We start from the raw sequence: 27,817 nt of genomic DNA on the forward strand, positions 1-27,817 counted from the left end.
CAAAAAGCACCTGTCATTCTTGGTTTTCCTCTTTTCAGGAGTTCTCAAGTAGTCCAACAGCACACCTGCCCTTAAAGAGCACTAACTCAGGCTCACCTGGAGTTATGAGAGCTGATTGTTTCTGGATTTCTGTGTTATAAATATTTTAGTTGGTCTATACCAGTGGTCCCCAAACTATGGCCCAGGGGCCGGATATGGCCTGCCTCCACATTTTGCCCGGCCCCCTGAACAATACCAGAGGCACATGCATAAAACATAACTTTCTATTCCACCCTTCTGCAGTTTGTGCCCTATCTGAAACCCCTCCCTTAAAAAAAAAATAAAATAAAAATCCTACAACCATACTGGTAGTGAAATGTATTGTGCTGGTAGGTGTTGTATCACTTAGTTTGATTTCTTGGCCTGCTTGCTTTCTGGTTTTCACGATGAAGTTAATGAGAGAGAGCTCCAAACAGTGGAGTCTACAAGAAAGTTAATGTTTAATGGTTGTTTTTTTCTGTGAAAAACCTGAAAAGGGATATTTAGTTATCATTTATTTCATAAAAAGTGTTATATATTTCATTAATAGTGTATTTTTTATTTTCTGTTTTTTTTTTTTTTCTGTCAAGATCCCAGAAAGGGTTATTTATATTTGGTTATGTGTGGCTTTCTGGGAAACAATAAATACACCTCTGCAATCGTCACACTTTTTGTATAAACTGACCCTGGCCCCCCATCAGAGAAGGGAAAAGTTGTTTGGCCCTGAAGTGAAAAAGTTTGGGGACCCCTGGTCTATACCTTTGTTTCCTCTATTTATCACTGTCTCTACTCTTCTGACCTCTCACAGCTCTTTTATATTACATATCATATTCACCCTTTCACACAAATTCACACTCTGATGGCAGAGGCAGCCATTATTCTGGCACAAAGGGCAGTTTTAATGTTGAGTGCCTCACCCGAGGATGCTTAGGTATGTCACAGAGGGATCTTGGCTCAAACCAGTGGCTCTACCACTGAGCCACAGCTGCCAAATTTTACTGACATGCCAATCTATATGCTTGCATCTTGCTTAAATCACTACAATTTTCCTGGTACCTGTGAGTTTTCAAAGGGGGCTATGGTAACAGATCTGTGAGACTTACTTTGTTAAAACTATGGAAAAGAAGTCACATACACGTCGATGTAATCATCCCACACTATAGCAGTCGTTCCGGGCCACTTCACTCATGGCAGAACTGTTTATTTTGGCTGTTTGTCCATGTTAGCGGAAGCCAGTCCAAATTAGCCTGTGAGCTATGAGGTGAATCATGTCCTGGAAGGATTAACACCTAGCGACTAAGCTAACTCTATGATGAACTGAGAGAGGTCAGGACAGTGAAGGCCGAACCGCTGCGTGCTTGTTTCATTATTGTCCTTTGATTTCAGAGCGTAACAGGAGCTGAAGTCAACCTGGCTCTCGACTTACTGTACGTCAGTCTGTTTCTGCCCAGACTTGTCTCACCATGAGTGTCACATAGGTTACTTGCACCACACTGTGCAATTGTCCTTGAAGGAAAGTCAGAAGGTATGAATGTGGTTATGTAAAACTAAGACCCGACAGTGGCAGAACATTTTATGTCTCTGCAGCTTTTACATAACAGCATCAACCCAGTTTATCATTCCAAAAAAAAAAAAACAGTCAGGGTGTTTATCCATGACCTACTTTTGAGTAAACAACAATCTTTAACCCAATTTCCTTCGCAAGGAGTCAAACGACTGCTTGTCATTGCCCATCATTGGCTTCCAGTAGAAGGGACAGCTGTCTCCAGACTCTTTTCTCCCTGTTCACCCTCCCAGAGACAGGGGGATTCATTTATGGTGTCATAGAGGGAGACGTGAGTCTGGGATTAGCTCATTAGGATGGACATCTTTGATCTGAGGTTATCTCTCCCATTTCCACAGCAACTTGATCATGTCCCGGACTCTTTGGCGCAGGGACCCACACAAGGGCAAACACACACACACACACACACACATATACACGTACACACACGCAAACGGGCCTGAAACCCCCTAGAGAGCAGGGCCCAACAAAGATGTGAAGTGTAGATGTGCAGCAACAGCTAAACGTCGTGTCAGGTTTCTGGGGGCTCGTGCTAAATTTAACCCTGTGATCCTGCAGCAGGCAGAGGGGTTTAAATGCCAGCCTACAGTTGCTCCACACCAGTTGTTCTCCACACGTCTTCCACTCATCACAAACTTAAGCTGTGGAAGAAGACAGGCGCACACACGTTCACTCAGACACACGCTCCAGGCACGGGACCGAAGAAGACATACAGTAGTGCAGTTCCACGAGAGGCTGGAGTTTTTATCCCAGTTCAGTTCGGTATGGAGCTGTTTGAGACCAACCCATACTTCTTCCCTGACCAGCGCTTCTACGAAGGAGGGGACAGCTACTTCCCCTCTCGCCTGCCTGGGGCGTATGACCAAAGTACTTACCAGGACAGGAACACCATGATGGGCTTGTGTGGGGGTCTGTCTGGGGGTGTTGGAGTTGGGATGACAGGGACAGAGGACAAACCTTCCCCATCCAGCCTATCGCCTCAATCTGAACCGCACTGCCCTGGTCAGTGTCTGCCGTGGGCCTGTAAACTGTGCAAAAGGAAGACGGTCACCATGGACCGTCGGCGAGCAGCCACGCTTAGGGAGAAGAGGCGCCTGAAGAAAGTGAATGAGGCCTTCGATGCTCTGAAGAGGAGCACCTTGATGAACCCAAATCAGAGGCTACCCAAGGTGGAGATCTTGAGGAGCGCCATCCAGTACATCGAAAGACTGCAAGCCTTGGTGTCCTCCCTCAACCAGCAAGACAATGAGACAGGACAGCAGGGACTGCACTACCGGCCCAACTCAACCCAGCCCAGAGTGAGTAGGAGAGGGAAGGGATGGCTGGAGACCAAAAATATTGTATTTAACACTGAGGACAGAGGCAAACAGACTGAATTTATTTAGATCACAGTAACTGAACATGTCAAGTCAAAGATGAAAATCAAAGTAGAAACAGAGAGTCTTGAAGATTAGACGATAGAAATTGAAAGATAAAATGTCCTTGATGATGATATAACCCCAAAACTGACTCTTTAACAATCATTGAGGAAAACTTAGGCAAAGATAAACCAACATTTTTTTTACTATTGTTTAAAAGAAAATCAAAAAATTCAAAATTTTAAACCAGTTGTCTCTAGTACTGTCAGATAACTTGAGTGTGTGCCAGGATCTGCAAACTGCTTAGACAGGTGTCAAACTACATACAAAACTTATCTAGTCTTTCAAAACCTCTTTGATTATCACTGTGTTTGAAAAGTCTCAATTCTCTGCCGCTGTAAGTTGTAGTTAAATTGGAAGTTGTGTGTGTGTGTGTGTGTGTGTGTGTGTGTGTGTGTGTGTGTGTGTGTGTGTGTGTGTGTGTGTGTGTGTGTGGTATTACGCTGCACTGTAGTGTGTTCTCTGACTCTGTGTGGGGTGGGGCGTGCCATGTCATAACACAGAGTGACTGACAGCAACTCCTGTGCATCTCCATGGTAACAGGTGTCGTCGTCCAGTGAGCCTAGTTCAGGCAGCACCTGCTGCAGCAGCCCTGAGTGGAGCAGCACTCCCGAGCAGTGCACGCAGAGCTACAGCAGCGAGGGTGAGAACAACACACAGAGTAAAAGACCTGCAGACGGGTCAGTGCACCCTCACTCTGATACTGATCATGTGTCTGTGTCTTTTTGCAGATCTTCTGAGTGCTGCCGACTCTCCTGAACACGGAAACATGCGGGCTCTGAGCTCCATCGTGGACAGTATCACTGCAGCAGATGGAGCTGTGGCTTTTCCAATGGACATTCCCAAATAGACCCTTCACAAAGCAGACCCAAGGATGAAGAAAAAAGAAAATAACAATTGGCAGAGCAAGCAGAAGAATAGTCCTAAATTCCTATTTAATTATTTATTTTCAGCTCAACTGATCTCAGTGTCTTATGCTAAAGTTTTAAAGTAGAGATTCATTTGATTGTCACTATGTTTAAAAAAAGGGTCTGCTAGCTAAACTAAATTCCTTCTTTTCACAATCAAGGCCTTATTTCCTTTATTCCCTGCCTTATTGCCACAGATATAAGGACCACAGACCATACCTTGTTACCAGAGAGGACTTCTGTCGGTCCGTCCTCCAGTCTGATCAAACCACCTGAGAATGTTAAGGCCAAGCTTTCTTTTTACTTAATTTAAGTTTTCCTCTTTCGAAACCTTTCCCTGATCTTTCATTGTGTGTGTGTGTTTTTATGCTTAAAAAACATGAGTTTATTTGTGGGGCCAATATGTACCATGGCGGTTTTGACCAAGATCTGCTTAATTTAAACTGGTTATAAATGCTAGTGATGTAAATACGTTCCCTTTTTCTACAGAGTGGTTTTGCCATTTTATTTTTTATTTTTTGCTAACTTATTTTTGACTTTTATAACTACGATTGTTGTGTATCTGTAGATGTTCCAAAAATTGATATTTCCTGTCAGTTCTTGCATTAAAGACCATTTTCAATACATTTGTTTGTCATTTCTTAGAGTCAGATGTCTCCTGTTCTGGTTATGTTTCAGCTTGCTTTGGCTGTATAGTAGGAGTAAGCAGTTTGTAGGGAAAGCTGGAAAGGAGCATAAGATGGGCATTTATGAAATTCCAAACCCAAGTGACTACATAACAGCAATTAAAAGATATATTTATGAATATGTACAATTACCCTTAAACAGATATGATGTGTCAGTAAGGATCCACCCACTTCAGCTGCATTGTTGCTCCTAAAAGCTCAAGTGAGGATAAAGTTTCTCTGAGATGTTGCTTGGGCTTTTAACAATGACCTGCTTGTTGAAATGGAGATACCGGCCCAAATTATGTTCATTACCCTTCTTGATAAGAAGTTGCTACACCCATCAACTTAACATAAATATGTACAGGGTGCCTCCACTTACTCATGTTGCACAAAGTGAAGGAAAACCCCTCCCTTGCAACAGGTGCTGAGACTGAGTCTGCAAGACAAAAATGTGCCAGAGGGGCCGACTTGTTCTAATGTTCTACTTTTTTTTAAAATAAACAATAACACAATAATTTACCAGAAAGTAGAGATTCCTCTAGTTGACATGATCACCAGTGATTTTCTTTGTTTTCTTTCTAAACAGCACCACTGAGCTGTCAGTGGAGGTATACACATTAAGCACCAAATAATTTCTGAAAACTATTCCTCTCACAGTTCTGTTCACCTGGTCAGCAGAGAGGATTAAAACATTTTGGCTTCACTTTTGGGGAACTTTCATTTTGTCCATCTATTTAAAAAAATAAAACAGTTATTCCATCTGAAACTGTGTTTACTTTCTAGTAAAACTGACAGCTGGAGTCAACTGACAGTCAAAAGATTTTATTAAGAGTCATGCACATAATATGATCCCTTTCGCTTTCCTCAGAGCAAGCTCAGTCTACTTAATGAAAAAGCAGGTAGTGTCTAAAAGTTCAGAGAAGCCACATGAGATGGATGACTTTGCCTGGTGCAATTCTCACTGCCCAGTTTGAGACCTTTGCTTCATCAACAAAAGATTATATCTTCTTGTGTCCTTACATTGACTTGCATGTCATCCACTTGTTTTATTCACATTTCTTGTGAACACAACATTGGAGACCAGTTTCCGTTTGGTTGTGTGACAAAGTTGTGACAGATTGTCAATAGTTTGACAGAGATAAACCTAAAAAGAAAACAACATCAAATCTTTAAAAACAGCTTTACTTATGTCTATATAGTGTCATAAATACAGTTCACTTTTTAAATAGCCAAATAATAAAATCTTGATTTGTCAGCATTGTTTCACACCTGGAATAAAGACACAGTACTCATAGCTGCCACATAGCACGTTACACCTTTTAGACACCTTGGAAAAATGGTTAAATAAATAAAAAAATAAAACAAAAAAGATTGTACACCACCCATCCAGTACTCAATGGTTCTTTGCTGTGTTCTCATTGGATGAGGAGTTTGTCAGCCATGAGGACTGACTGCTCACTGGCACGTCTTCATGGCAACTTAAAAGTAAGTGGCGGAGCAGGATTAGTCAAGTCCGTCACTTTGAGCAGTTTTGAATGTTTATCATTGGCTGATGTTGAGCAGCAGTTTACAGTTTGATTTGAGAGAAAGAAAGGAAACAACAGAGGGGAGCTACAGTGTTCACACTACCCATCCACAGGAAAAAGTCATGGTCACATGGCTGGGGTCGGCCTTTTATACTCAACATTTCCTCTGACACACACACACACGCACACACGCATGCACGCACACACACACGCACACACAGAGTCACTCTTCGTATTAAAGGATTCTCTCTATGCTAGGCTACATAGTGTCATACTGAAGGCGAGAGAGGCGAAGAAAAGAGAGGTAACAGCTACATAAGTGTCAAAAGAGGATGAGGAAGAAAGTAAAGAAAAGGAAGAGGCAAAGAGAGAAGTCTGAAATTGGACCCATGAACCTGTGAAGAGTCCTTGTAGAAACACACCCCCTCCCACTAACAATTCACACACTTACAGCATACAGCAAAAGACACACAAAGGTCCGACACAGAGAGAAAGAGAAAGAAAGAGGAAGAGAGAGAGAACAGTCACTATCGAATACAGGGCATTGGGTTTCATACAGCAATATTATATTATTTTCCATATATATTTCCAATATATATATTTATATAATATTTCTATAAAAAACATAAGTCATCCATTTTATGTACATAGACGATTAATGAGTAATACCTTGCATAACCGGTAGAGGGGCATGTGCAGTGGGATCTGCCATTTATACAAGTATCCATCATTCCCAAGTCCAAACTAATGACGAGTTATCACCTTCTCTGGTCTTTTTTTACACTCTACAATTCTAGTGTTTCCTCTGAGGTGATAATGCAGGATTATTGGTTTGGACTTGGCCATGTTGAGAGATTAGAACCAGGACAAAAACCCACAGCTGAGACCAGGGAGCAGGAGCACAACACCACAACAACAAGGCTACTGGGAGCACTGGGGTATACTGGGATAGAGACAGGGAATAGTCTCCTTTACAGCAGCGAGCGCAGCCAACGAGCACTCTCAAAAGTTCAAAGGTCAGAGTTGGCCTCTGTATTGCACGTGTCCGAAGAGGAGAGGTGAGAGGTGAAAGGTTGGAGGTAAGGCTGGGCAACGAATTGGGTGAAGATCACCCTCCTGTCAGTGGCACCCAGGACTCCCTCTCCAGATTTGGCATATCACTCTCAAAAGGCCGCAAGCATATGTCCATATAGGTAATGAGAATGCACTGAAAGACAGACAAGAGAGGACAGAGAGAGGACAGGGGTGTAAAAGTGAGTTTATTTTCTGATCACTGTTTGACATGTACGTCAGCAGGTACTACAACACACAGCAGTGGTGAATTATTCTGCTCATATTACTTTAAATGACACAACATTCAGCGCAAAGGGTGTTTATATTTTTATGGTTGAATTATCATTGTTCAAGTTATCTGTGCTATTTAGTTTATGGTTTAAAAAATAATAATCATTAAAGGACAAAGCATGCGCTATCGTAATTTTTTTCAGCAATTTTTTTTTTATATCAAAAACATGAATTTTGTCAAAAAACTTCCCTTGCTTGGTTCTCACATTGATAAAGCTTAATGATTCACACTGGTCAAAGAGACAGTTAAATAATCTTTTAAGGGGCTAAGAGGACGATCTGGAAAAAACTAGTGTTTTTCTGTGATAGCGTCTCTGTTTTCCATAAGCACATGCATCCACTGTTGTAAGGACATGACTCCAACCAAGACATGTATTTGTTTTGAAACACGTGAATAGAAAGCAGATCTTCTTTTATCACTGCTTTTCTTTGTTCAAGACAACTTTTAACTGGATGTAAGCCATGGAGTAATGCATTTATTTGTATATTATTTGTGTGTCATGTATGTTTTCCCTTGTGTTTCACTTGTGTCTTGTTCCACACCTCTGTTAAATTGTTCCTGTGCCTTTATTGTCTCTGTTCCTTGGTTCTTTGTCAGTTCGTTTTATGCTTTCATTGTTGCCTGTTGTGTTTCTCCTCACATTTCCTGGTCTACTTTCTAGTTGTATGTTTTCCCAGTGTTTTTGTAGGTTTTGATTTTTGGACTTTGAATTTAATCAAAAACAAACCTTTTATTTTATCTGCTTTTGGGTCCTCCTACATCCTCTTGTGTTTCCTGCTCCAGCGGATTTTGACAGTTTTAGCCTTTAGCCCATGCTCTATCACTCTCCCTTCCAGCTTTTTTTGCTCTTCTGTCCTTTTTCTTTTTGCCAGTTCAGTTTTACTTGCCACCATCACAACAAAATAAATCCATGAAATTCTTTCAGCAGAGAAAACAACAGATCTCTCTTCTCACTGCTAAACCTTGTCAGCCGGCGTGGTGTTGTCATAAGGATTTTTAAGTGTTGTAAGTCAATCCAGTCAGACAGAGAAACTAAGAAATAGCATTCATTAAAAAAAAACTATTTTGGTGCTGATAATGTCATTTTAAAGTGTGGATTATGATCAGGCATAAATCAAGAGGTGAGACTTTTTCAAGATCACTGAGAAAGTCCGCACAGGAACTTTAACCAAAAAACAAAGAATAAAACAAAAACAAACATAGCTACAGTTCCTTCTCAGAACTGTAGAGGCTGATAAATAGACAAATATATGCAAATATAATATAATGACGATAGATACAACAAGTGACTTTTACTGCTAAAGAACCTGCAACCAGCAATAAAATGACAAAATAAACTTAAACCTGAATAAATACTTCAACTGCTTTGTGCCTGTTGACCTTCCAGAGCAGGTTTCAACAACTAACAGACTCATTGTTAAAGTTGATACCGTTCAAACATAAATGTGCAACTTTGGTCAACTCTCGCCTCATGGTGTGGATATAGTTAGCTAAAAGGCTAACATTAGCTTGATTAACATTAAGGTAGATTAGCCTGTCAGGCCTATGTTTAGGTTAGTACCACATTCCTGCGTCATGCCACACAGCTGGGCCGGTGAGTTCAGCAGTTAAATGCTGTATTTATTTAGTTAGCTTACCTGTTAGCATTAGCGCTCCTGTTAGTAAGCAGAGAGGAGTTAGCATGAATAGGTCCGCACAGCCGAGGGGTCAAGTCTCGGGGGCGCCGGAGGAGCAGCTTGAGAGACACAACGTAGCAGAAAGAATTGGGCACAGCAAGACAGAGAGGCCACAGCATGCAGTTAGTCAGTAAGGATAACAGAGAAGCACACTGATAAAGACACAGACAAATTCATAGGCTGAGGTAGATCAGTTATGACAGTTAACAAAACACACCTTCAGGCTGGAGCTGTTTCTTGGGCATCAAACTCACGGAGGGGGGAATAGACATGGAGGGCATACGGAAGCCTGCAGGTAGTGTTTCCATGGAGCCTGCCATCATGCCCAGGCCTGCTCCTCCCTCACGTGCCCTAAACCTCTTTCGCCACGATGGAGAGCGTCTGAAAGACTTGTCATCTCCACTCTGCGGGAACAGGGAGAAAACCCAGGTCAGAAAATTGGCCTCATTTCAGTGATACTGTGTTCAATCAAAGCAGTGCCTGAAGCACGAACCTCTTCTAATCGACGGTCAGTCCCCAAGGCTAACACGTTGTTAAATTCCCTCTCCAGAACCTGCCGTGCCTGAAAAACAACACACACAATCCCTCAGCAGGAGACACTGTGAAGCTGCTGGTTAACTATCCAGGGTTTGATATTAGCAGGAGCTGATGGAAAAATGACAATGATCATGCTTACAGTACATGAGAACTTCAAAATAATTCCTCTGATAAAAGGAGTGACCTTCATGTTCCTTCATGTTCAACTGTGGGCAAGTAAAGTGTGCTAAAGCCTGTGGCCAGGAAATTCTTTTAAGAGGATTCTGAGAGGGCACAACAGACCTCTTTTGATCACAAAACAAGTGATACAGAATCTGAGGCAGGAATTAATGTTGGCACAGTGTGACCAGCAGTCTGAGGCAGTGCTGGTGGCAACCAAACCAACACGACAGAAAAAAATTAAAATGTTTGAAAATGAAATAGTTGGAGAAGAGCCAAAAGGCCCTGCCAAGAACCTAGACACCCTAGAGAAATACAGTAATGACTTTCACCTGTTTAAAACATGTCACACTATACACTCTATTCCTGTAGCCTTCATATTCTTCTATTAAAGCTCAAATAATGTAATCACTACTTCTGTATGCCAGGCTAAGAAGTCATGTGAATCCTAACTGTCTTTATTTAACTACAGTCTAGTTCTGTGAAAACTCAAAAACAAAAGTTAGTTACTTTCTAGAGGGACAGCTGCCAAGTTTTCAAGCTAGGATGGCAGATTTCTATTGCGAAGCATTGTTGGTGTCTAACTATTAACAATCAAACATGCTGTCTGATAGCACCCTGGTAAACACAGAACTGTAATATAAGCTAAGTTAGCTAACCAAGGTTAGGTTAAAGTTTCTGTTTGCTAGATAAAGGTTATGTTAGCAAGAGGAAAATAATGTACAGTCTGAATGTGTTTAAACTGCAGACATTGTTAGGTGTCTTGCTGCTGTCTGGCTTTGCTAGTTTCCACTTTCTGTTGCCTCTGGAGTTGCCAGTCAGTCAAGATAAGGAGAGATCATGAAAAATGTTTCAAGTTATATATTATTTAGCTAGATAAGAGCTGTATACAGGGTGTCCGCGGGGTCTTAAAAAGTATTAAAAGTTGATAAGTCAATTTTGGGAAAATCAAGGGCCTTAAAAAGTATTAAAAAGTCTTAATTGTGGTTTTATGAGGTATTATGTTTCACAGGTATTCAAGCTTTGACCCAAAAAATATGCATGAATATTTATTTTCCTCCTTGCAACTGTCCCCTGACATTCAGCCAATAAAGTTCTAAAATAGAAAAGAATAGAGTTACTTTATTGATCCCAAATTGGAAAATTGTTGTGTTAACTGCAGAAATCGATGGAGTCAGTAGAAAAATACAAAAATGAAAAAGAATAAAATTAAAAAAAATACATAAAGACTGTGAGCAGTATAAACAACAGCTATAAATTAACACCATTTCTAGTTTCACAAAGAGAAATTAAATACAACATTAAAGCAAAACACACAATCTTCGGCACATGTCCTAAATTTTAAAAATGATTAAATAATTTCTCATTTTCTTCAGCAAGTTGGCCTTGAATAACTGCTGTTTCTTGTTGTGGGAGTGTCGATAAACCTGCCTTTAGTTTCATTTGTTCTTTCAAGCTTTATTCCTCCTTAGCTTACATCATTTCTGTAAAAATGTAAACTACAACTGTTGAAAAGAAGATGCCAACAACAACTGAAAGTTGCGATAAAGTCTTAAAACTTTTTCAAAGGTTTTTGAAAAAGTCTTAAAACGGTATTGAAATCAACCTCAGGATTTAAACATATACTCTGTGTATAATATTTAACCTTTTTTAATCTTCAATCACCCCTGAGTGGGATGTCGAAGCAAATGGTCACTTGTGGTCACAATGTTGTACACATGCTGTGCGTAAACAGTTTTGTTTTCCTCCATAACCACCTGTGTGTTCTGCATAGGGATCTGTAGGATGAGTGCGAGGCTGCTGTAGTCGAAGGTCTCATCTAAAGCGATTAGTGCTCCATGGACACCGCTCTCCAGCAGATTCCCACTGTACTCCCTCAAACCAATGGACAAGACCCAGTGGATGACCTGCTCATTGGTCCACACCAGCACATCTGAAGGAAGAGGGAGGGGCTTAGATTTTCTCAGCTGTATCACATGTAACAGAGTTTAAATACTTGTAGTAAACAGGAAATAAAAGTGACTTAAGTTTGAGGCAAGAAGCATGAGAAGAAAAAAGGAGAGATAAAGAGATAATGTGCATGTCCACATAGTGTCAACTCAACGGCAGACACCCTTTGTTCATTTAAAACGCAGCTGTCAGCCAGCCTTCCAAGTTGGAACAGGCGGTGTGCGTCCGTGTGTGTGTGTGTGTGTGTGTGTGTGTGTGTGTGTGTGTGTGTGTGTGTGTGTGTGTGTGTGTGTGTGTAAACATGCCTAACTTGTGATTTGACAAGACAGCTGAGGCAAGTTCATGTGCAGAACTCAAGGTCAAAAGGGCGAGAGGGCTTGCTAGATCTAAGTGTATCTGTGTGTGTGTGTGTGTGTGTGTGTGTGTGTGTGTGTGTGTGTGTGTGTCTACACTGCCCTTGGTATTTGAAGCTCTGGATCAGAAGATTGAAGTCCTGCTTTTGTTGGCTCTTGGTCAGTCTAAGGTGCAGCTGTTTCAGGGCTCAGGCCAAATTGACAGTATCAGGCCAAACCACTAGAGGGTACTCTGGCTTGATAGGACTGTCAATATGTTTGTGTGTTTGAAAAGGGGTTTAAAAGTGTTTATGTGTGTCTTTATCACTGTGTGTATATCATGTTGAATGTGAAGTACCTTTCATATCGTGCTGGCTGTCCTCTCTCCGGCGTTCCAGGTCTTTTCTATCATAATTGAGTCTCTTCAAGCACATGATCCCGTACTGTAGGCTAGCCCTGTTACACACACACACACACACACACACACACACACACACACACACACACACAAAGGAAGCCACAAAAACATGCACATAATCATCATTAGTCCTCTCATCTCCATAGTTAATATACTCAGTGAGCCAAAGGAAGCAGAGGCTAATCTAACAGAAGCTAATCGCTCCGCACACTGACCTGTGGAAGCTGTCCACCATCTTCAGGTGGCTTCTCAGATCTTTCTTGGTCAGGTGATCCAGCATGCGAGCATCCACCAAACACTCCATAAAGTAGGAACGGTACTGAGGGAGACCAAGGCTCGGCAGCCACTCGTTTCCAATCCATTCATGATTCATGTCGCCGTATGCCAAAGTCTGGGAGGAGAGAGGAGCACAATTTGTCAGGAAGACAAAGAAAAAGAAGAGGATGCAGAGATACCAAAAGCTTTATTACTGGTATAACGGTCTCAAGTTATGTGATTTTTCTATAATATAACTAGATTACACATAGTTTGCAATTTTTTAAAGATTTTTTGTCTCATGTAGCACTGGAAATAAAGCTTTGTACTTTCAAATACCTTGACTTCAACATGAGCACAGTTGTTACTCCAAACAAAATACATAATACTGCTTTTTTTGTATGTCTTATGTTCATGTCCTGGTATTGTGCATGCATTGTTATTTGTTACACAGAATTTCTTATAATCAAAACTGTTTGATACACCTCGGTTTTTCAATTAAGTTTTTAATTAATTTAAGCATTATATTGAAGGATAGTACCACACATAATTTAGTGACCCTACATCCCAGGGCAGTGGGAATCTTACATTATGTGTGAGTTAAAAAAAATATCCTTCTGGAATATTGAGGTCAAATTTTTAACTTTTTCTAGGCAGAGTTATTATCATTTTTTAGTGCTGAAAAACATCTTGAATGAGGTATGAACCCTAGTTTACCTGCTCTATGACTTTTTACCACAAGTAAACACAATAATATGTATAAGGTTAAAGGGCCAGTTTACAGAAATCACAGAATGAGGTGCTCAGCTAGTCATCTCTATCTACTAGCTGCTCAGTAAAAGATGCAAAGAGTTATTCATACACATTGTGTTACATGATTGCCTCTTGTGTCTTCTATACTTTGTTCTTTCCACCATTTCCACCAGCAGAAGTCAGCAGACTTTTAAAAGGTTAACAGTTTGTGCGTTGGTGAGTGTGTCAATCAGTGAGCATGAGTGAACATTCACAGTGTGAGAGGAGGTGCAGACAGATGTTAGCAGACCAGTGACCTCACCTGAGCCCAGCTGCCCTCCTCATTCTCCTGAGTGGCAGCATGGTAGAGATATTTTACAAGGTTAGAGAGACAGGGGATAACCAAAGCCACACATGTTGGACATTAACAGACACACACAGACACACGCACACACACACACACACACCAGATGCACACAAACATACTAACAAAAAGCTGTTCAATCTGCTGTTGACTTGAGTAAACATCTAAAACATTCATACCACTGACTTTTCCCAAAGATCACACGACTGGTTTTATCAGTTACACAAGACACACGCATAAAAAAACAGCTTGAGCATAAAAAGCTTGAGCATAAAAAAGTGTAAGTGTGTGATGTGGTGGGACGTTAACATATGTGTGTCACGGTGGGGACAGTGTGAGTGTGAGGGAGTGTTGTTTGGTGGGGGTGAAAGTGGAGGGGAGCACCCAGATGGTACTGACCGCTTTAGTGGAGGAAGCCAGGTTCTCCATCTCTTCATGAGTCACCCACACATTTCCGGAGGACTGCTCAGAGGACGATAAAAACAACCAAATACACACACACACACACACACACACACACACACACACACACACACACACACACACACACACACACACACACACACAAGAAAAAAAATACCCAGAAATATACTCTCATGCATATTTTCGCACATATGAAACCCCCACAGACACACAGACACACACACACACACACACACACACACACACACACACACACACACACACACACACACACACACACACACAAAGACAAACATTGTGTTGAGTGATGCCAAGGGAGGGAGTGTATGCAGGTAGTTAATGGCTAAATCTGGCTCTGTTTGTGTGTCATTTTCCCACAAAACCCCATGCAATATACGGCAGCAGAAAAGGACAAGCCGACCTCAGTCAAAGAGAGACACCAAGCCCCACTGAGGTCCGAAAAAGAGTACAAAAAATAAAAAAAGAGTGAGGAGTCAACGCTCCAGGGTGCAGTGAAGGTTAAGCCTTTTAGTGCCAAAGTTTCAAGTGCTCTGAGTGGATTAACTTGCTCATATCTAATGTTCTTGATCTATTGTTGTGTAGTTTTATGTTTGTATGTCTGTCATTATATATACATGCATGAAGGAAAGTTTATCCTTGAGGTGTATTGTTTTATTTTACCGTTCTGGAGGTAAGTGGTGCAGATGGGCTGGTGAGGGAGACCATCTCTTGGATGGCCAGGCGCAGTTTGAGGCGGTGCAGAGGGTTGCTGATGCCAATCTCTCGTTGAATCTCTGTGTCTGACAGAGCTGACATGATGGCTCCACTCTTCACGTTGGCACGACAGGCTGCTACATACCACGCCGGCATTCCTACCCACAGCTGGCAAGAGACATCAGAATATTTATTGTCATGACCACTGTCACCATAAAGGGTCAGATCAAACGAAGAGGGATGGAGATCACTCTCTCATGGTCTTTGTTGTATTTTATGTGACTTAATGGTGTTTTATTCAGCTGAATTGAGCTGATAGAATTTTGGTTAATAGACTCAAAAGTAGAAGTCATACCTCCAGCCAGGACACAACAGTTGGACCGTCCCACTGGGCGAATGGCAGACCTCTTTTCCTGGCTTCTTCTAGAAGTTCATGTCTAACCAGAGGAAACAGTGAATGTGTTAATGTTGCAAAAAAAAACTCAAAAACTGTCAATAAAGGGGGATGCTTTACTTTTTCTTCATCCTGCGGTCCCTCTCAGCCTGAGTGCCCAGTTTCCCCAAAGTCATGGTGTCACCGATGCCCATCTCAAAGTCTGGAATACAGCAAATGAAGGTTAATTTTGGGTCCACCTCTGCAGGCTGTGCTGGTGTATGATGTTTTGTGTAGTCAGGGGCTCACCTGTTAAGGCAGGTAGAGTCTGTGCTGTCTCCCTGCCCACAGTCTGCTCCATTCTGCCCTTTTCCTTCTTCCCAAACAATCGGCCGATGGATGACTTTATGCCTTTCTTCGGCTTACTGCGCAAAGAGATGAGGAAACTGGGTTATAAAAAAATCCATACAATGAATTATAGTTGTTATTGCTTTTCTGAGTATAAAGCATTATAGAGACCTCAAAACTTGTTACAATCCCACCAAATCTGTGCCAAGGGTTATAGGTTGTACTGTTGTACTCGTATGTGTGTGTGTGTGTGTGTGTGTGTGTGTGTGTGTGTGTGTGTGTGTGTGTGTGTGTGTGTGTGTGTGTGTGTTTTTACCCTCGGCCATCCTCTAGACTGCCTGTAAACTGTGCGAAATTGGTTTCCAGCCGTAAACTGCGTGGTGATGAAGGAGGGGATGTTTCACACTTGATAGTAGCTTTGTCCACTTCCACTGGAGACTACAGGGGTCACAAAAGAAACTCTAGCAGCCACTCACTAATATAAAGAAAACTGTTAAGTTTGAGATTTGTGTTCAAACTTACTGCGACTTTCCTGCGGTGTTTCCTCAGGTCACTTGGCTATGAAAAAAAAGACACACACACGTTCACAGATACATCTTTCATAATCAAACACTTCTATTTGAGTTTGACAGATAGTGCTTGTGTGTTTCTCTGACCAGAGTCATGATGCCTAGATGGTGGCTGGCGTTGCGTGAGTGATGTTTAGGTGTGGAGTGGCCGCTGGTGGGTGGGGAGGAAGATGAAGCCAGGGATTGGGCGGTGGCTGAGGTGGGCAGGGCTCGGGGTCGGAGTGTCACGTTGAGTCCATCCATGCTGCCGCTGTTTACGCGGGACTCAATCTCATCGGAGCGGAGGTCTGCAGACTCCCGCTCCACCTGGATCATCCTGAACACACATGACCACATACACATACATGTGTTGTCTTTGAATGCAGATAATATCTTGACCCCTTACTGCCTGAATTAATAAACAATTATAAAAATAAATTTTTACATTCTTACAGAAGTCAAATTAAGTGGCGATTGTAAGTTTGAGTGTATATATATATATATATATATATATATATATATATATATATATATATATATATATATATATATATATATATATATATATATATATATATATATATAGACATGAGAGGTTCATCCGCTGATCAATATTTTGTATATTTTGTGTTTGGAGTGGATCATTACTTTGTATGGTTCATTTGTTGGTCATGGACACCAAACTTTTTGTGGCTTCAGTGATAATTTTACTACTTTTTCTCCTGTGTTTGTCTGGAGATCCTACATGTAACCATGGCTGCATTGTTTACATGTGAACTCAGCTGTTGGCAGCCTGTAGCAAGTCAATGCTAACTGGTGTAAGGCCTGATGTCTTCCCACAGGGTGAGGAGAAGGAGGTGAGGACGACGTGCTGGTTCTAAGGTGTGAGCTAAGAAGTGACGACATGTACCTGTCCATCGTTATTGGAAACGTAAGATCTATTTCCAATAAGATGGACGAGCTAGTTGTGCTAACCCAGCAACAGAGGGAATACCAGAAGGCAGAGTAGCATCATGCTATTCACAGACATGGCTAACGGAGCTAACATCAGACACCAACGTAACATTGGAGGGGCTTCACCTGCTGTGAGCAGACAGGATACAGGAGACAGAGACTGAACAGACTGCTGAAGAAGCTCAGTCCTGGACCCTGTAGAGGTGGTGGCTGGCTGAACTGGAGAATGATGGACAAGCTGTCATCATCTATTTTCTTATGGACCTTTTTGCACTTTCTATACACTTTCTTACTTTTGTTTTATTGATTGCTGCTGTGACTTTGATTTTTTGTACTTGTTACAATGACAATAAAGTTCTATTCTATTCTATTCTATTCTATTCTATTCTATTCTATTCTATTCTATTCTATTCTATTCTAATGGGATACAAAGGTAATTTCAGCTGCTTCAAGACCTGACAGGGTATGTCGCAAATTGGCGACAACAGGCATCAAGGGGTTAATTTCATTAACAAAAAAACAGGGTGTTTTTATCCAAGAAAGAACCTCATTTGTCTTCTTAGGGAGTATTGGTCATTTATTTTATCTCTTTCAAATTGAATGCAACATGCAAGAATACAAGAGATAGAATTAAAATTTGCATTTGTTGCACGGTGAATCCTTAACGATTGGTAGAAGGGGTCTGAATCCTCTGCAACATAATCAGCTATTTTTCAGCTCCTCCTGTAAACAGCATCTCATGAGAACCTTGTTTGCTCCAATAAACAGCATTCCCCTTCAAGGAGGAAAAAGGATTCATGATTGGAGAGACTTATCTGAGCGTTATCTCCCTATCAGAAGTGGTAACAGTTCTGGTGCATCATGTCTTGCCACGGGGTTTCATGCTTGGCATCAAGAAGCAGGAGCTCCTTTATTTGCTGAAGTATCTCTTAAAATGCCTCCTCTATTGTAATAATCTGTTGCATTATCTTTAATACTTTTCTCTCTTATCTGTTACCCCTGTTGTTGCTCTGACCCAGTTTCCCCACAGGGATCACAGAGGTGTCATATGGTGTAATCTAATGTTCACCTTATCTCTTCATTGATGGCGTCAAGCTGCTCCTGCAGCATGAGAGCCAGAGTCTGAGCATCTGACTGGCCGCTGGGGGAAAGCAGGGCGGAGCTAATGTCATCATCCATGTCTGACTCTGCCTCTATGTCACTGCCCAGGAGGTGGCTGACGCTCCCACGCAGAGATGGATAGTCCTGTTCGAACATGGCGCACACCTGGACACAACAAATGCGTAACATTTCACATGAGGAAACACAGCCAGAAAAATTGATGTTACACACACACAGATAAAAGTACATAATGAAACTTGTGGACGTATGTGACCAGTTATGAGAAGAGATGGATGAACTTACATCAGACAGCATGTCCATAGCAGCAGGTGAAAGAGAGACAGAAAGACAGAGAGGTTAGTAAAGAATGGTGAGTTAGGCGTGAAGATCATCATACAGAAGCCAAGCACGGACATATATTAGTAAAGCAGACATGAACTTAGATAAACACAGCTCTTCCTGGTTAGAAGAAGAGTTGATAAATGATCTTGGGCTGTCACATCCCGTTGCTTGTGTGTAAGAAACTCGATGGTTGTTTTTGCCTGATAAAGACAGAACTTGCACCTTGTTTGGGTCATCTCTTAGTGCTGACAGTCGGCCTTTCTGTGCCCTCCTGATCACAGTTGTGCTGTAGTGGCCGTCCTGGCCCTCCACCACAGAGAAGCGAAGGTCACTGGCACTACCCAGATGAGACCTGAGGAAATACTAATCATCAATTATGTATAAAGCTAATTTTAAGAGGTGTGTACAGGATGAGTATGAGCTCAGGGGAAAAATTAGAGAAAAAAATCAATACAGAACATTGAGCCTTGCTGTGCTGCCACAACGGGCCATGGTGTGACTTAAATAACTATCATCAAATCATTCATTCATGTTTTTTCTATAATTTTCTTTCCCATTTATTTAATTATTTGAATACCTTGGGTGGGTGCCATCTCCAAAAGCTCCACTGCGGCGCTTCAAATGGTCGATCTCATTTCGCAACTTGTCAATCTCTCCAATCAGCCGTTCCTGAGGGAAAGACAGGTTTTAGGCAGGTAGTGCAGCAGCACTTTTAGCCCTTTCCACTAGAAAGAGGTAAAAGTGAAAGTAAGACTCCAATTACAACAACCAGAAAGATTCATAGGCAACTTAATACACTCAGAGATGCACTCATTTGCATTCTTGATTAGAGACAGAGAAAACCAATGCCACTCTCAGGAAGCCACTGCCAGTTAGCTAAGATGGGATGGGCAATTTTGAAAACAGAAATAAACAATAAATCTGTCTCTGTCCCTCACATTATCCCCTTGATAAACATATTTTCACGCTTGTGTGGTTACAGTGTAGGTGTTACAAGCTAACTGAAGCCTCAGAGGTCATGACAGGCTTACCTCTGGACCAGTCACTGACTGTAAACATCTCTGAGACATCATCAGCCCCAGATTTCTGAGGCTATTAGTCCCAAAGCTTAAAGACGGTGGTCATCATACTCAAAATGCTCCTCACAACAAACATCTGGTAATCCATGATGCAGGCAAAGATATGAAGTTAAAACTTTTTACAGTCTGGCTAACAACTACAACACACCCATCTGTTAACCAACTCAACAGAGCCCCTTATTATGTATATGAGAGTCTTAGCCTTGATATAATCTACAAAGATTCTTTTTTTTAATTTTTTTTTTTTAATTTCAGTTGTTCAATATGTACAATTAAATCAATGTGATATACATTCCCTGAACTGTATTTGCACCAGACTGTAAACTGATGATGAGGATACTGACATGTAAGCAGCAGTTGTCTGGTTAATTTTAGCAAGAAAGACCATGAGGTTGATTTTTGAATTTTCACGCATAAATATTTGTGTGACACTCACTAAAAGCTAAGCTAATTCAAGCTTGTGAATGCATAAAGTTGTGGCAGCTTTATTCATGCTTAACAGAAAAAAAATTCTTGATGTAAAGTAAAACATGAGGCTATCACATGGAGCAGTTAAAAAAAAACAAGTATTTCTTGTTGAATTGATATGTTCTATATACACTCACCAGCCACTTTATCAGGTACACCTGTCCAACTGCTCGTTAACGTAAATTTCTAATCAGCCAATCACATGATAGCAATTCAATGCATTTAGGCATGTAGACATGGTCAAGATGATCTGCTGCAGTTCAAACCGCGCATCAGAAAGGGAAAGAAAGGTGATTTAAGTGACTTTGAATGTGGCATGGTTGTTGGTGCCAGACAGGCTGGTCTGAGTATTTCAGAAACTGCTGATCTACTGGGATTTTAACCAACAACCATCTCCAGTGTTTACAGCGAATGGTCCGAAAAAGAGAAAGTATCCAGTGAGCGGTAATTCTGTGGGCGAAAATGCCTTGTTGATGCCAGAGGTCAGAGGAGAATGGACAGACTGGTTCGAGCTGATAGAAAGGCAACGGTAACTCAAATAACCACTGGTTACAACCAAGGTCTGCAGAAGAGCATCTCTGAACACACAACACGTCCAACCTTGAGGCAGATGGGCTACAGCAGCAGAAGACCACACTGGGTGACCCTCCTGTCAGCTAAGAACAGGAAACTGAGGCTACAATTCACACAGGCTCACCAAAACTGGACAATAGAAGATTGGAAAAACGTTGCCTGGTTTGATGAGTCTGGATTTCTGTTGCGACATTCAGATGGTAGGGTCAGAATTTGGCATCAACAACATGAAAGCATGGATCCATCCTGCCTTGTAACAACAGTTCAGGCTGGTGGTGGTGTAACAGTGTGGGGAATATTTTCTTGGCACACTTTGGGCCCCTTAGTACCAACTGAGCATCATTCAAAGTCCACCGCCTACCCATCTTCTGATGGCTACTTCCAGCAGGATAACACTCCATGTCATAAAGCTGGAATAATCTCAGACTGGTTTCTTGAACATGACAATGAGTTCATTGTACTCAAATGGCCTCCACAGTCACCAGATCTCAATCCAATAGAGCACCTTTGGGATGTGGTGGAACGGGAGATTCCCATCATGGATGTTCAGACAAATCTGCAGCAATTGTGTGATGCTAACATGTCAATATGGACCAAACTCTCTGAGGAATGTTTCCAGTAGCTTGTTGGATCTCTGCCACAAACGATTAAGGTAGTTCTGAAGGCAAAAGAGGGTCTAACTTGGTACTAGCAAGGTGTACCTTATAAAGTGGCCGGTGAGTGTACATTAAACAGCATCACTTAGAAAAACCTCTGCAGAGTATCAGTACCACTGTAATATAACTGTGCACAGCACTTGAACAAATGGTTTCACCACTTATTTGGGTCATTTAAGAAGGAGTAGAGGAAGATTTTCAGTAGATTTGATAAATCATTGAAGTACCACTGACCCTGGTGTGATGAAATTCTTCTAGCTGTTTCTGGCAGTTCTCGAGGTCCTGAATGAGGGAGTTCTAGACAGAAACACACAAAAGCGTGTCAAAACAAATCCACATTCCCAAAACAACACGTGCTGAACTGTATATTCATTTGTTCTGTGAGGCAATAACAACGGCAATATGAGCTGCTGCTTCGATGAATTTGTGCGCCCGGGCCTTGCCTTGTCCTCCAGGGCAGCCATGCGCTCCTTCAGATGGAGCTGCAGTCTCTCATTTGATTCAGTGAGCAGACGATCCACCGTGTCAGACAAACGCTTGTTGTGCTCCTCATTCATTTTCTCTCTCTGACGAGCCTAGAGAAAGTGGAAAAAATAAAAACCAGACGGGGGGAGGATGAGATCATCAAATTTTCTCTTTGAGACAGACTCCATTTGGGTGTATTTAAGCAGCTAATCAAGCATCTCTGCATGGATTAAAGGATGAAGTGTGTATTTAGCCTGAGATCACCAGCTGGTGGATCTAGGTCTTCCTGGCCAACAATGGATCTTGCAGCCACTGAGACTTAATCACACTCATTTATGTGCTGATAAAAAGGGTTAAACGCCCTTCACTTAAATGAGAAATTCAGAGCTTAATGTGTGTTCTATGTTGTAATTACCAAAGTAAATCAGCCCAGACACATGAAAACACAAATCTGCATCCTCCAAAGGCATCTTTTACTAAATATAGTAGTGTAATAGCACAGAGAGAGCAAGAAAATTAGTCTTGCGTGAATTATTCAGGGTCTAAAGATAGCAGCCAATCACTCTATAGGAGAGGGGGAGGGGGTGTTGCAGAAAGATTTGTGGATTTGGTTCAAATTCATGCAACATTGCACTGAGAAAATGGAGAGCTCTACATATGTGTAAACATCTTGTGTGTTTGCGTCTGTGCATATGCATGAGGAAGCACATATATAGTGATCAGTCAGGCCATCATGCTCATGTGAAGCATCATCCCACACACATACACACACAGAGACACATGCACCATAGTGGGAGGTCAGAGGAACCCTGCAGGGCTGTTACACACACACACACACACACACACACACACACACACACACACACACACACACACACACACACCCTTCCTAGCTCTTGGTTCTTCTCCTCCAGTTGTGACTCCAGCTGTCTGAGGCGCTCCTCCACATTGCCATGGCGCTCCTCGGCCTGCAGGGGGAGACACTTTCATGTCAGTACAACTGCATCTTGTTTAAACCACTATAACTGCATTAACATACGTCTCTGTATGTTTCTCTGTTCTGTGTCTCTTTTATTGTATTTTTTTTCTTGTCTTCCTCTCCTGTATTGGTCTGTGTGCTTCTGTTACCTTGGAAAGTGCTGCCACTCTCTGTGCCAGTTCAGCTTCCACCTCTGGCAGCGTCTCAGCCTTCCTCATCGTCTGAGCAAGCCTCTGCTCTGCCATCTCCAGCATCTCCTGCAGCTGGCGCACCTTCTCCTCGCTCTGACACACACACACACAAACACACAAACACACACACACACACACACACACACACACACACACAAACACACACACACACAAACACACACACACACACACACACACACACACACACACACACACACACACGCACGCACGCAAAGGATGAAGAGTGACATTAGCGTGATCTCAAGAGAGGTGTAGACTGTGTTGTGCAACCAGCAAGTAGTGAGGACACGACACACGGGCCCAGATGGAGTGAATCGCCGGTATTCCCACTGTGGAGCTGAACTCACGTTCACCCTGAACTACACATGAACCTTAAAGGATGGTGTTTCTCTTGCTCATTCTCAGAAATATTCTATAAAACCTCCAATAAATTATCGGACTCATCAAAAGTCAAACTGCTGTATTACTCTTTCGGCTTCATTATGTGTGGAACTGCTGAGGCATGTATTATTAAATATGCCAAGAGGGGGAAGACGGAACATGAGACACATGTCATCTTGGATTAAAACAAAAAAGATGTTTATTGTGTCTCTTTACAACACAGATTTTGACAAAGCCCAATAATGATGAATGGTGATGATGACTGAAAATGACTCAGGCCTAACCTCAGGCTTCACAGAGTGATTTTGACTTTGTGTTGATCTTTTAATCAGGAACAGATTCAGGTCTGTTTACTGTATATCACCTGTCTGTGCAGGGAGTCCTTGGTGGCCAGTTCGTTCTCCAGTTTGTCGTTTAGGTCATGGATGTGCGTGGTCTCCCGCTGAGCAGCCAGGTAGCGTTTCTCTAATGTTGTTATCCTTTCCTCCATGTCTTCTCTCTGTGGACGGAGGCACACGGAGAGGCAGAATTACTTTATCTCTATTCAACTTTAAAGAATAATATACTTATATCTTGATATGACCCCAATATTTCTTTCTGTACACCAGATCTGATTATCCTATTGTCCATCAAACTGTAGGATTTAACATCCCACTGTTCTTTGTGCTTGCTCCCTAAACAAACCCATGTTTCCTGTTAGCGCTGAACAATTAATCGAATTGAAACCGACATCGCAATATGATGTAATGCAATTTTCAAATCGCTAGGTCTGCAATTAAAAAAAAAAAAATGTACACAGACCTGGAGGAAATACAGTAGATTGACTGTGACTGGCAGAGCCATACCCTACAGAGGAGGATAAGGGCCACTACAAAAAAGGAAATTTATAAGAAAAAAGATGCTCAATTTTTTGTTTCTTACTAAAAAAGTAAGAATTCTAATAGTCAGAATTTGTGGAGGTTCAGGGCCACTGACAAAAAAAGGCCATTCTTTTATTTCTATTTTTTTATGAAAAAAAAGTAAGAATTCTTAGATTTAAGATTTAAGTCAGAATTCCAAGATTAAAGTCAGAACTTTGAATTTTCTTAAAATATTTTTATTTATTTTTTTCCCAATGGCCCTATTTTTTTTCCTTAATACCCTTTGTTCACTTTGTTCTATATAGTTTGTTGCTCTTACTGACAACTAGTGGTCAGCAAAATTTCACAGTGTTCCTTTTTCTTTTTCAATTAAAAATTGCAGGAAAGAAATGTTTATATTTTGACAGTATCCTTTGTCATGTTGGTCGTGCTATGGAATGACTTAGTGCTTCTGTATAGTGAAAAATAGAGAAGATAAATGTTCCTCCCAAACATATTCGCATGCTATATCACAATCGCAAAATTTGTCCAAAAAATCGCAATTAGATTATTTTTCAAAATTGTTCAGCCCTATTTCCTGTCCTCTCACCTCTCTCTGTTCCCTCTGTTGTTTAATTGACAGCTCCTCACTGCGGCTCAGCTCTCGTCGTGTGTTGGTGAGCTCGGCTTCCAGCTCAGCCATACGGGCATTGAGGGTGGCTGAGTGCTCTCGGCTCTGCGCCAGCTCCTTGTTGGTCCGGTCCAGCAGGTCCTGAAGCTCAGACACCCGGCTGCTCTCATCATGGGCGTCTATGGAGCCGTTAGGTAGCCTCTGTGAAGTGGACACACAAAATGAGCAGATACATAGGCATGACCTCGCATGGAGTTGACAGTCATGTGTTAACACGAATGCGAGTGTTGCTGCAGAACTAATAAAGTTGGATGACCCAGATAAAAAAGTGTTCTGCATAAGAGAGAGGGTTGTGTGAGGTTAGGCTGCCATGTTGTTGTTTTGATGTTGTTTCTCTTCTCTTCACAGCTCAAAGTGCAGTCTATTCCAGGGCTGTAATTAAACAATTCTACCGGGACACATGTTCAGACAGACAACAGTGGGCAGCCAAGGTTAGTGGGATCCCCCCCTCCTTGCTTCCATTTTTATGTTCCAGACACTCACGAATATCATACTGAAATATAAACATACGTACAGCCGGAGAGTCTGAATCTGTTAGGAAATAAACCTGGAACTGTGCATGACTCATAGCCTTGTGTAGCTGATCGACGATACAATCATGAAGTACAGTCTTGGTTGGGGTTACTTGCAGGAGAAGTCAATGTGTCTGTGACAGTATTATGGTGCTAAAATGTCTCCAAAAGGGTACAGGGGTATGTGCTTTTACAGTTTAGACGAACATCTCAATTTCACTCTTTCTCCTGATGCTCGCACTGTAAAGTCATCTTTTATCCATCATTCTCTGAAGGCATCCTTTGATATACTCTCATCTCTGAATGCTCAGCTATTGATTTTTCGAGTTAAATTATTCCTTTTATGAAGCTACTGTATGTTCTTGATGCTTTTTTTTGCCAAAGAAATACAAGCGAAAGTGAGTGCATCTTGTCCCACTCTTCCTCGGCTGTCAGCCCACGCAGAGGAAGATGGTTTCCATCCAGATACAAACAGACTCCTCTGTTTAATCGAGAGGAGTTTTTTTTTTGACTCCCCGTGGATGGACTCAGACATGGTTACATAACATTGGGACTGCCCTGAAAAACTATGGAGGATGGGGCTCAAATAGAGAATAGGGGTTTTCAAATTAACAGAAGTCAGAGTTTAGGTTGTTTAGCCTCATATGTTAGTGTATGTTTGTGTGTGTTAATGTTATAAAGAACAACAGAAGCAAGATAAACCGAGAACAAATGAGAGCAAGAGAGACGATACTATGGAAAAACACGGGATAAAGCACAGAGCAGAAAAACAATCACACAGTAAGGAAGACCTTCCATGTAGGTTTGGATCCATCTGTCCTCTCCAGTGAGTCACCGTCCTTCCTCTGTCTCACCATGTTCAACTGCAAGAGATTAAAAAGAAGAAAAAACATGAAAACTCACACATTTATTATCTTTTTCTGTTCTCACATTAAATCCAAGAGCAAAACTCCAAAACAGAAATGCAGCACTTATGCTGCCAGGATGCTCCAGGCAACATGCTCGACCATATTTCACACAACTAAAAATATGAATATGTAAATGTTAAGTTCAAACTTATCTTTGGAAGGACTTGTTTCAGTTACATTTTCTCAAGAGGAAACTAAGTTTTTCTGTGTGTGTTGAACACAAGAACGGGGGGACAGATCTGAACCCAGCATGACATTTGAAACATAAATCACACTGGACTGGAGGCTTTATAAATGTCTGCTAGGTGAAGCACAGATGTTGAACTTACCACAGGCCACAAATAACCATGAAACACAAACACACTCACACACCTCACCTCTTGTGTGGTGGCAGCAAGCTGTCCCTCCAGGGTGGCCACCCTCTCCAGAGCCACCCGAAGCCTCTCACGTACCTGAGAAACACACAAAGCGAACACACGGAAAGTCAAAGTCCTGGAACAACAGGACAAAATGTGGCTTATTTACAGCTTAAAAAATGAGAAAACAGCCCATAAAAAATACAATCAATTTGAATAAATAACAAACCAAGAGCAATGAAGTAGCTTTTATTGATGCATGAATTTAAAGCCGGATCAATTGTTCTTCTTGCATTTATTTAACAGATCAAACTGCACCCCCTAAGAACTGTGTGTGTGAGTTGGAAGTGTTTGTGTGTCTACCTTTTCATCCAGAGCCTTGTGGTGTTCAAACAGCGACTTCAGAGCTTTGAGGACCTCCACCTCGCTGGAGACTCCAGATGGTGGAGGTGCCTGTCTCTTCACCACTGTCATCCTTAGACTGCGTTCGTGACGAGACACCAGACACTCCAGGTGCTCCAACAGCAGCTACAACACACACACACACACACACACACACACACACACACACACACACACACACACACACACACACACACACACACACACACACACACACACACACACACACACACACCAAACACATGAGCAACCTAAGAGAATACTAATTTGAAGCCAAGAAACAATGTTTGTTTTCTTGAACACACACACACACACACACACACACACACACACACACACCCAAGTACATACATACGCATACCCTGGTGTTGTTCCTTTCAGCTTTCAGCTCCGATATCTCCTCTTCTTTCTCCAGCAGCTGCTCCCGGCATATGTTCAGCTCTTTCGTCAGGGTGGCAAACTCCTACACAATACACACACACACACACACACACACACACACACACACACACACACACACACACACACACACACACACACACACACACACACACACACACACACACACACACACACACACAAACCCCCAAAAAAGGTTAATACTGAACTATAACTCAATATAA

General features: G+C 41.8%; 2 protein-coding genes across 6 annotated transcripts in view; one reads left to right on the forward strand and one right to left on the reverse strand.

Moving 5' to 3' along the window:
* The first annotated feature begins 2,346 nt into the window (after window positions 1-2,346).
* myog (myogenin) lies at window positions 2,347-3,850 on the forward strand. Its single transcript, XM_074695732.1, has 3 exons — window positions 2,347-2,880; window positions 3,544-3,643; window positions 3,732-3,850. Exons 1-3 carry the CDS (start codon window positions 2,347-2,349, stop codon window positions 3,848-3,850), a joined length of 753 nt encoding a protein of 250 aa, XP_074551833.1.
* Window positions 3,851-5,352: 1,502 nt separating this feature from the next.
* The window catches only part of ppfia4 (PTPRF interacting protein alpha 4), a 71,254-nt gene continuing 48,789 nt past the window's right edge, over window positions 5,353-27,817 (reverse strand). Inside the window, exons 2-30 of one of the 5 annotated variants that reach the window (XM_074695527.1) lie at window positions 27,556-27,657; window positions 27,156-27,320; window positions 26,814-26,888; window positions 26,320-26,391; window positions 24,936-25,157; window positions 23,851-23,985; window positions 23,043-23,177; window positions 22,799-22,882; window positions 21,893-22,024; window positions 21,684-21,746; window positions 19,251-19,342; window positions 18,896-19,025; window positions 18,300-18,496; window positions 16,385-16,613; window positions 16,251-16,286; window positions 16,045-16,166; window positions 15,690-15,805; window positions 15,522-15,603; window positions 15,363-15,444; window positions 14,975-15,175; window positions 14,270-14,332; window positions 13,829-13,855; window positions 12,735-12,910; window positions 12,460-12,557; window positions 11,577-11,752; window positions 9,617-9,685; window positions 9,341-9,527; window positions 9,085-9,182; window positions 5,354-7,309 (exon numbers count right to left, since the gene is read on the reverse strand). In XM_074695527.1, coding sequence (XP_074551628.1) covers window positions 9,124-9,182; window positions 9,341-9,527; window positions 9,617-9,685; window positions 11,577-11,752; window positions 12,460-12,557; window positions 12,735-12,910; window positions 13,829-13,855; window positions 14,270-14,332; window positions 14,975-15,175; window positions 15,363-15,444; window positions 15,522-15,603; window positions 15,690-15,805; window positions 16,045-16,166; window positions 16,251-16,286; window positions 16,385-16,613; window positions 18,300-18,496; window positions 18,896-19,025; window positions 19,251-19,342; window positions 21,684-21,746; window positions 21,893-22,024; window positions 22,799-22,882; window positions 23,043-23,177; window positions 23,851-23,985; window positions 24,936-25,157; window positions 26,320-26,391; window positions 26,814-26,888; window positions 27,156-27,320; window positions 27,556-27,657 — 3,327 coding nt within the window. In that variant the 3' untranslated portion in view covers window positions 5,354-7,309; window positions 9,085-9,123. Of the gene's footprint in view, window positions 7,310-9,084; window positions 9,183-9,340; window positions 9,528-9,616; window positions 9,686-11,576; window positions 11,753-12,459; window positions 12,558-12,734; window positions 12,911-13,828; window positions 13,856-14,269; window positions 14,333-14,974; window positions 15,176-15,362; window positions 15,445-15,521; window positions 15,604-15,689; window positions 15,806-16,044; window positions 16,167-16,250; window positions 16,287-16,384; window positions 16,614-18,299; window positions 18,497-18,895; window positions 19,026-19,250; window positions 19,343-21,683; window positions 21,747-21,892; window positions 22,025-22,798; window positions 22,883-23,042; window positions 23,178-23,850; window positions 23,986-24,935; window positions 25,158-26,319; window positions 26,392-26,813; window positions 26,889-27,155; window positions 27,321-27,555; window positions 27,658-27,817 lie in introns of all 5 variants that reach the window. The other 4 variants (XM_074695300.1, XM_074695449.1, XM_074695371.1 and 1 more) reach the window with 4 other exon arrangements.

The sequence above is a fragment of the Halichoeres trimaculatus genome, unplaced genomic scaffold (genome assembly GCF_033239565.1).
Source record: "Halichoeres trimaculatus isolate MK-OKI-2021-1 unplaced genomic scaffold, fHalTri1.1 fHalTri1_scaffold_1, whole genome shotgun sequence".
Taxonomy (NCBI): domain Eukaryota; kingdom Metazoa; phylum Chordata; class Actinopteri; order Labriformes; family Labridae; genus Halichoeres; species Halichoeres trimaculatus.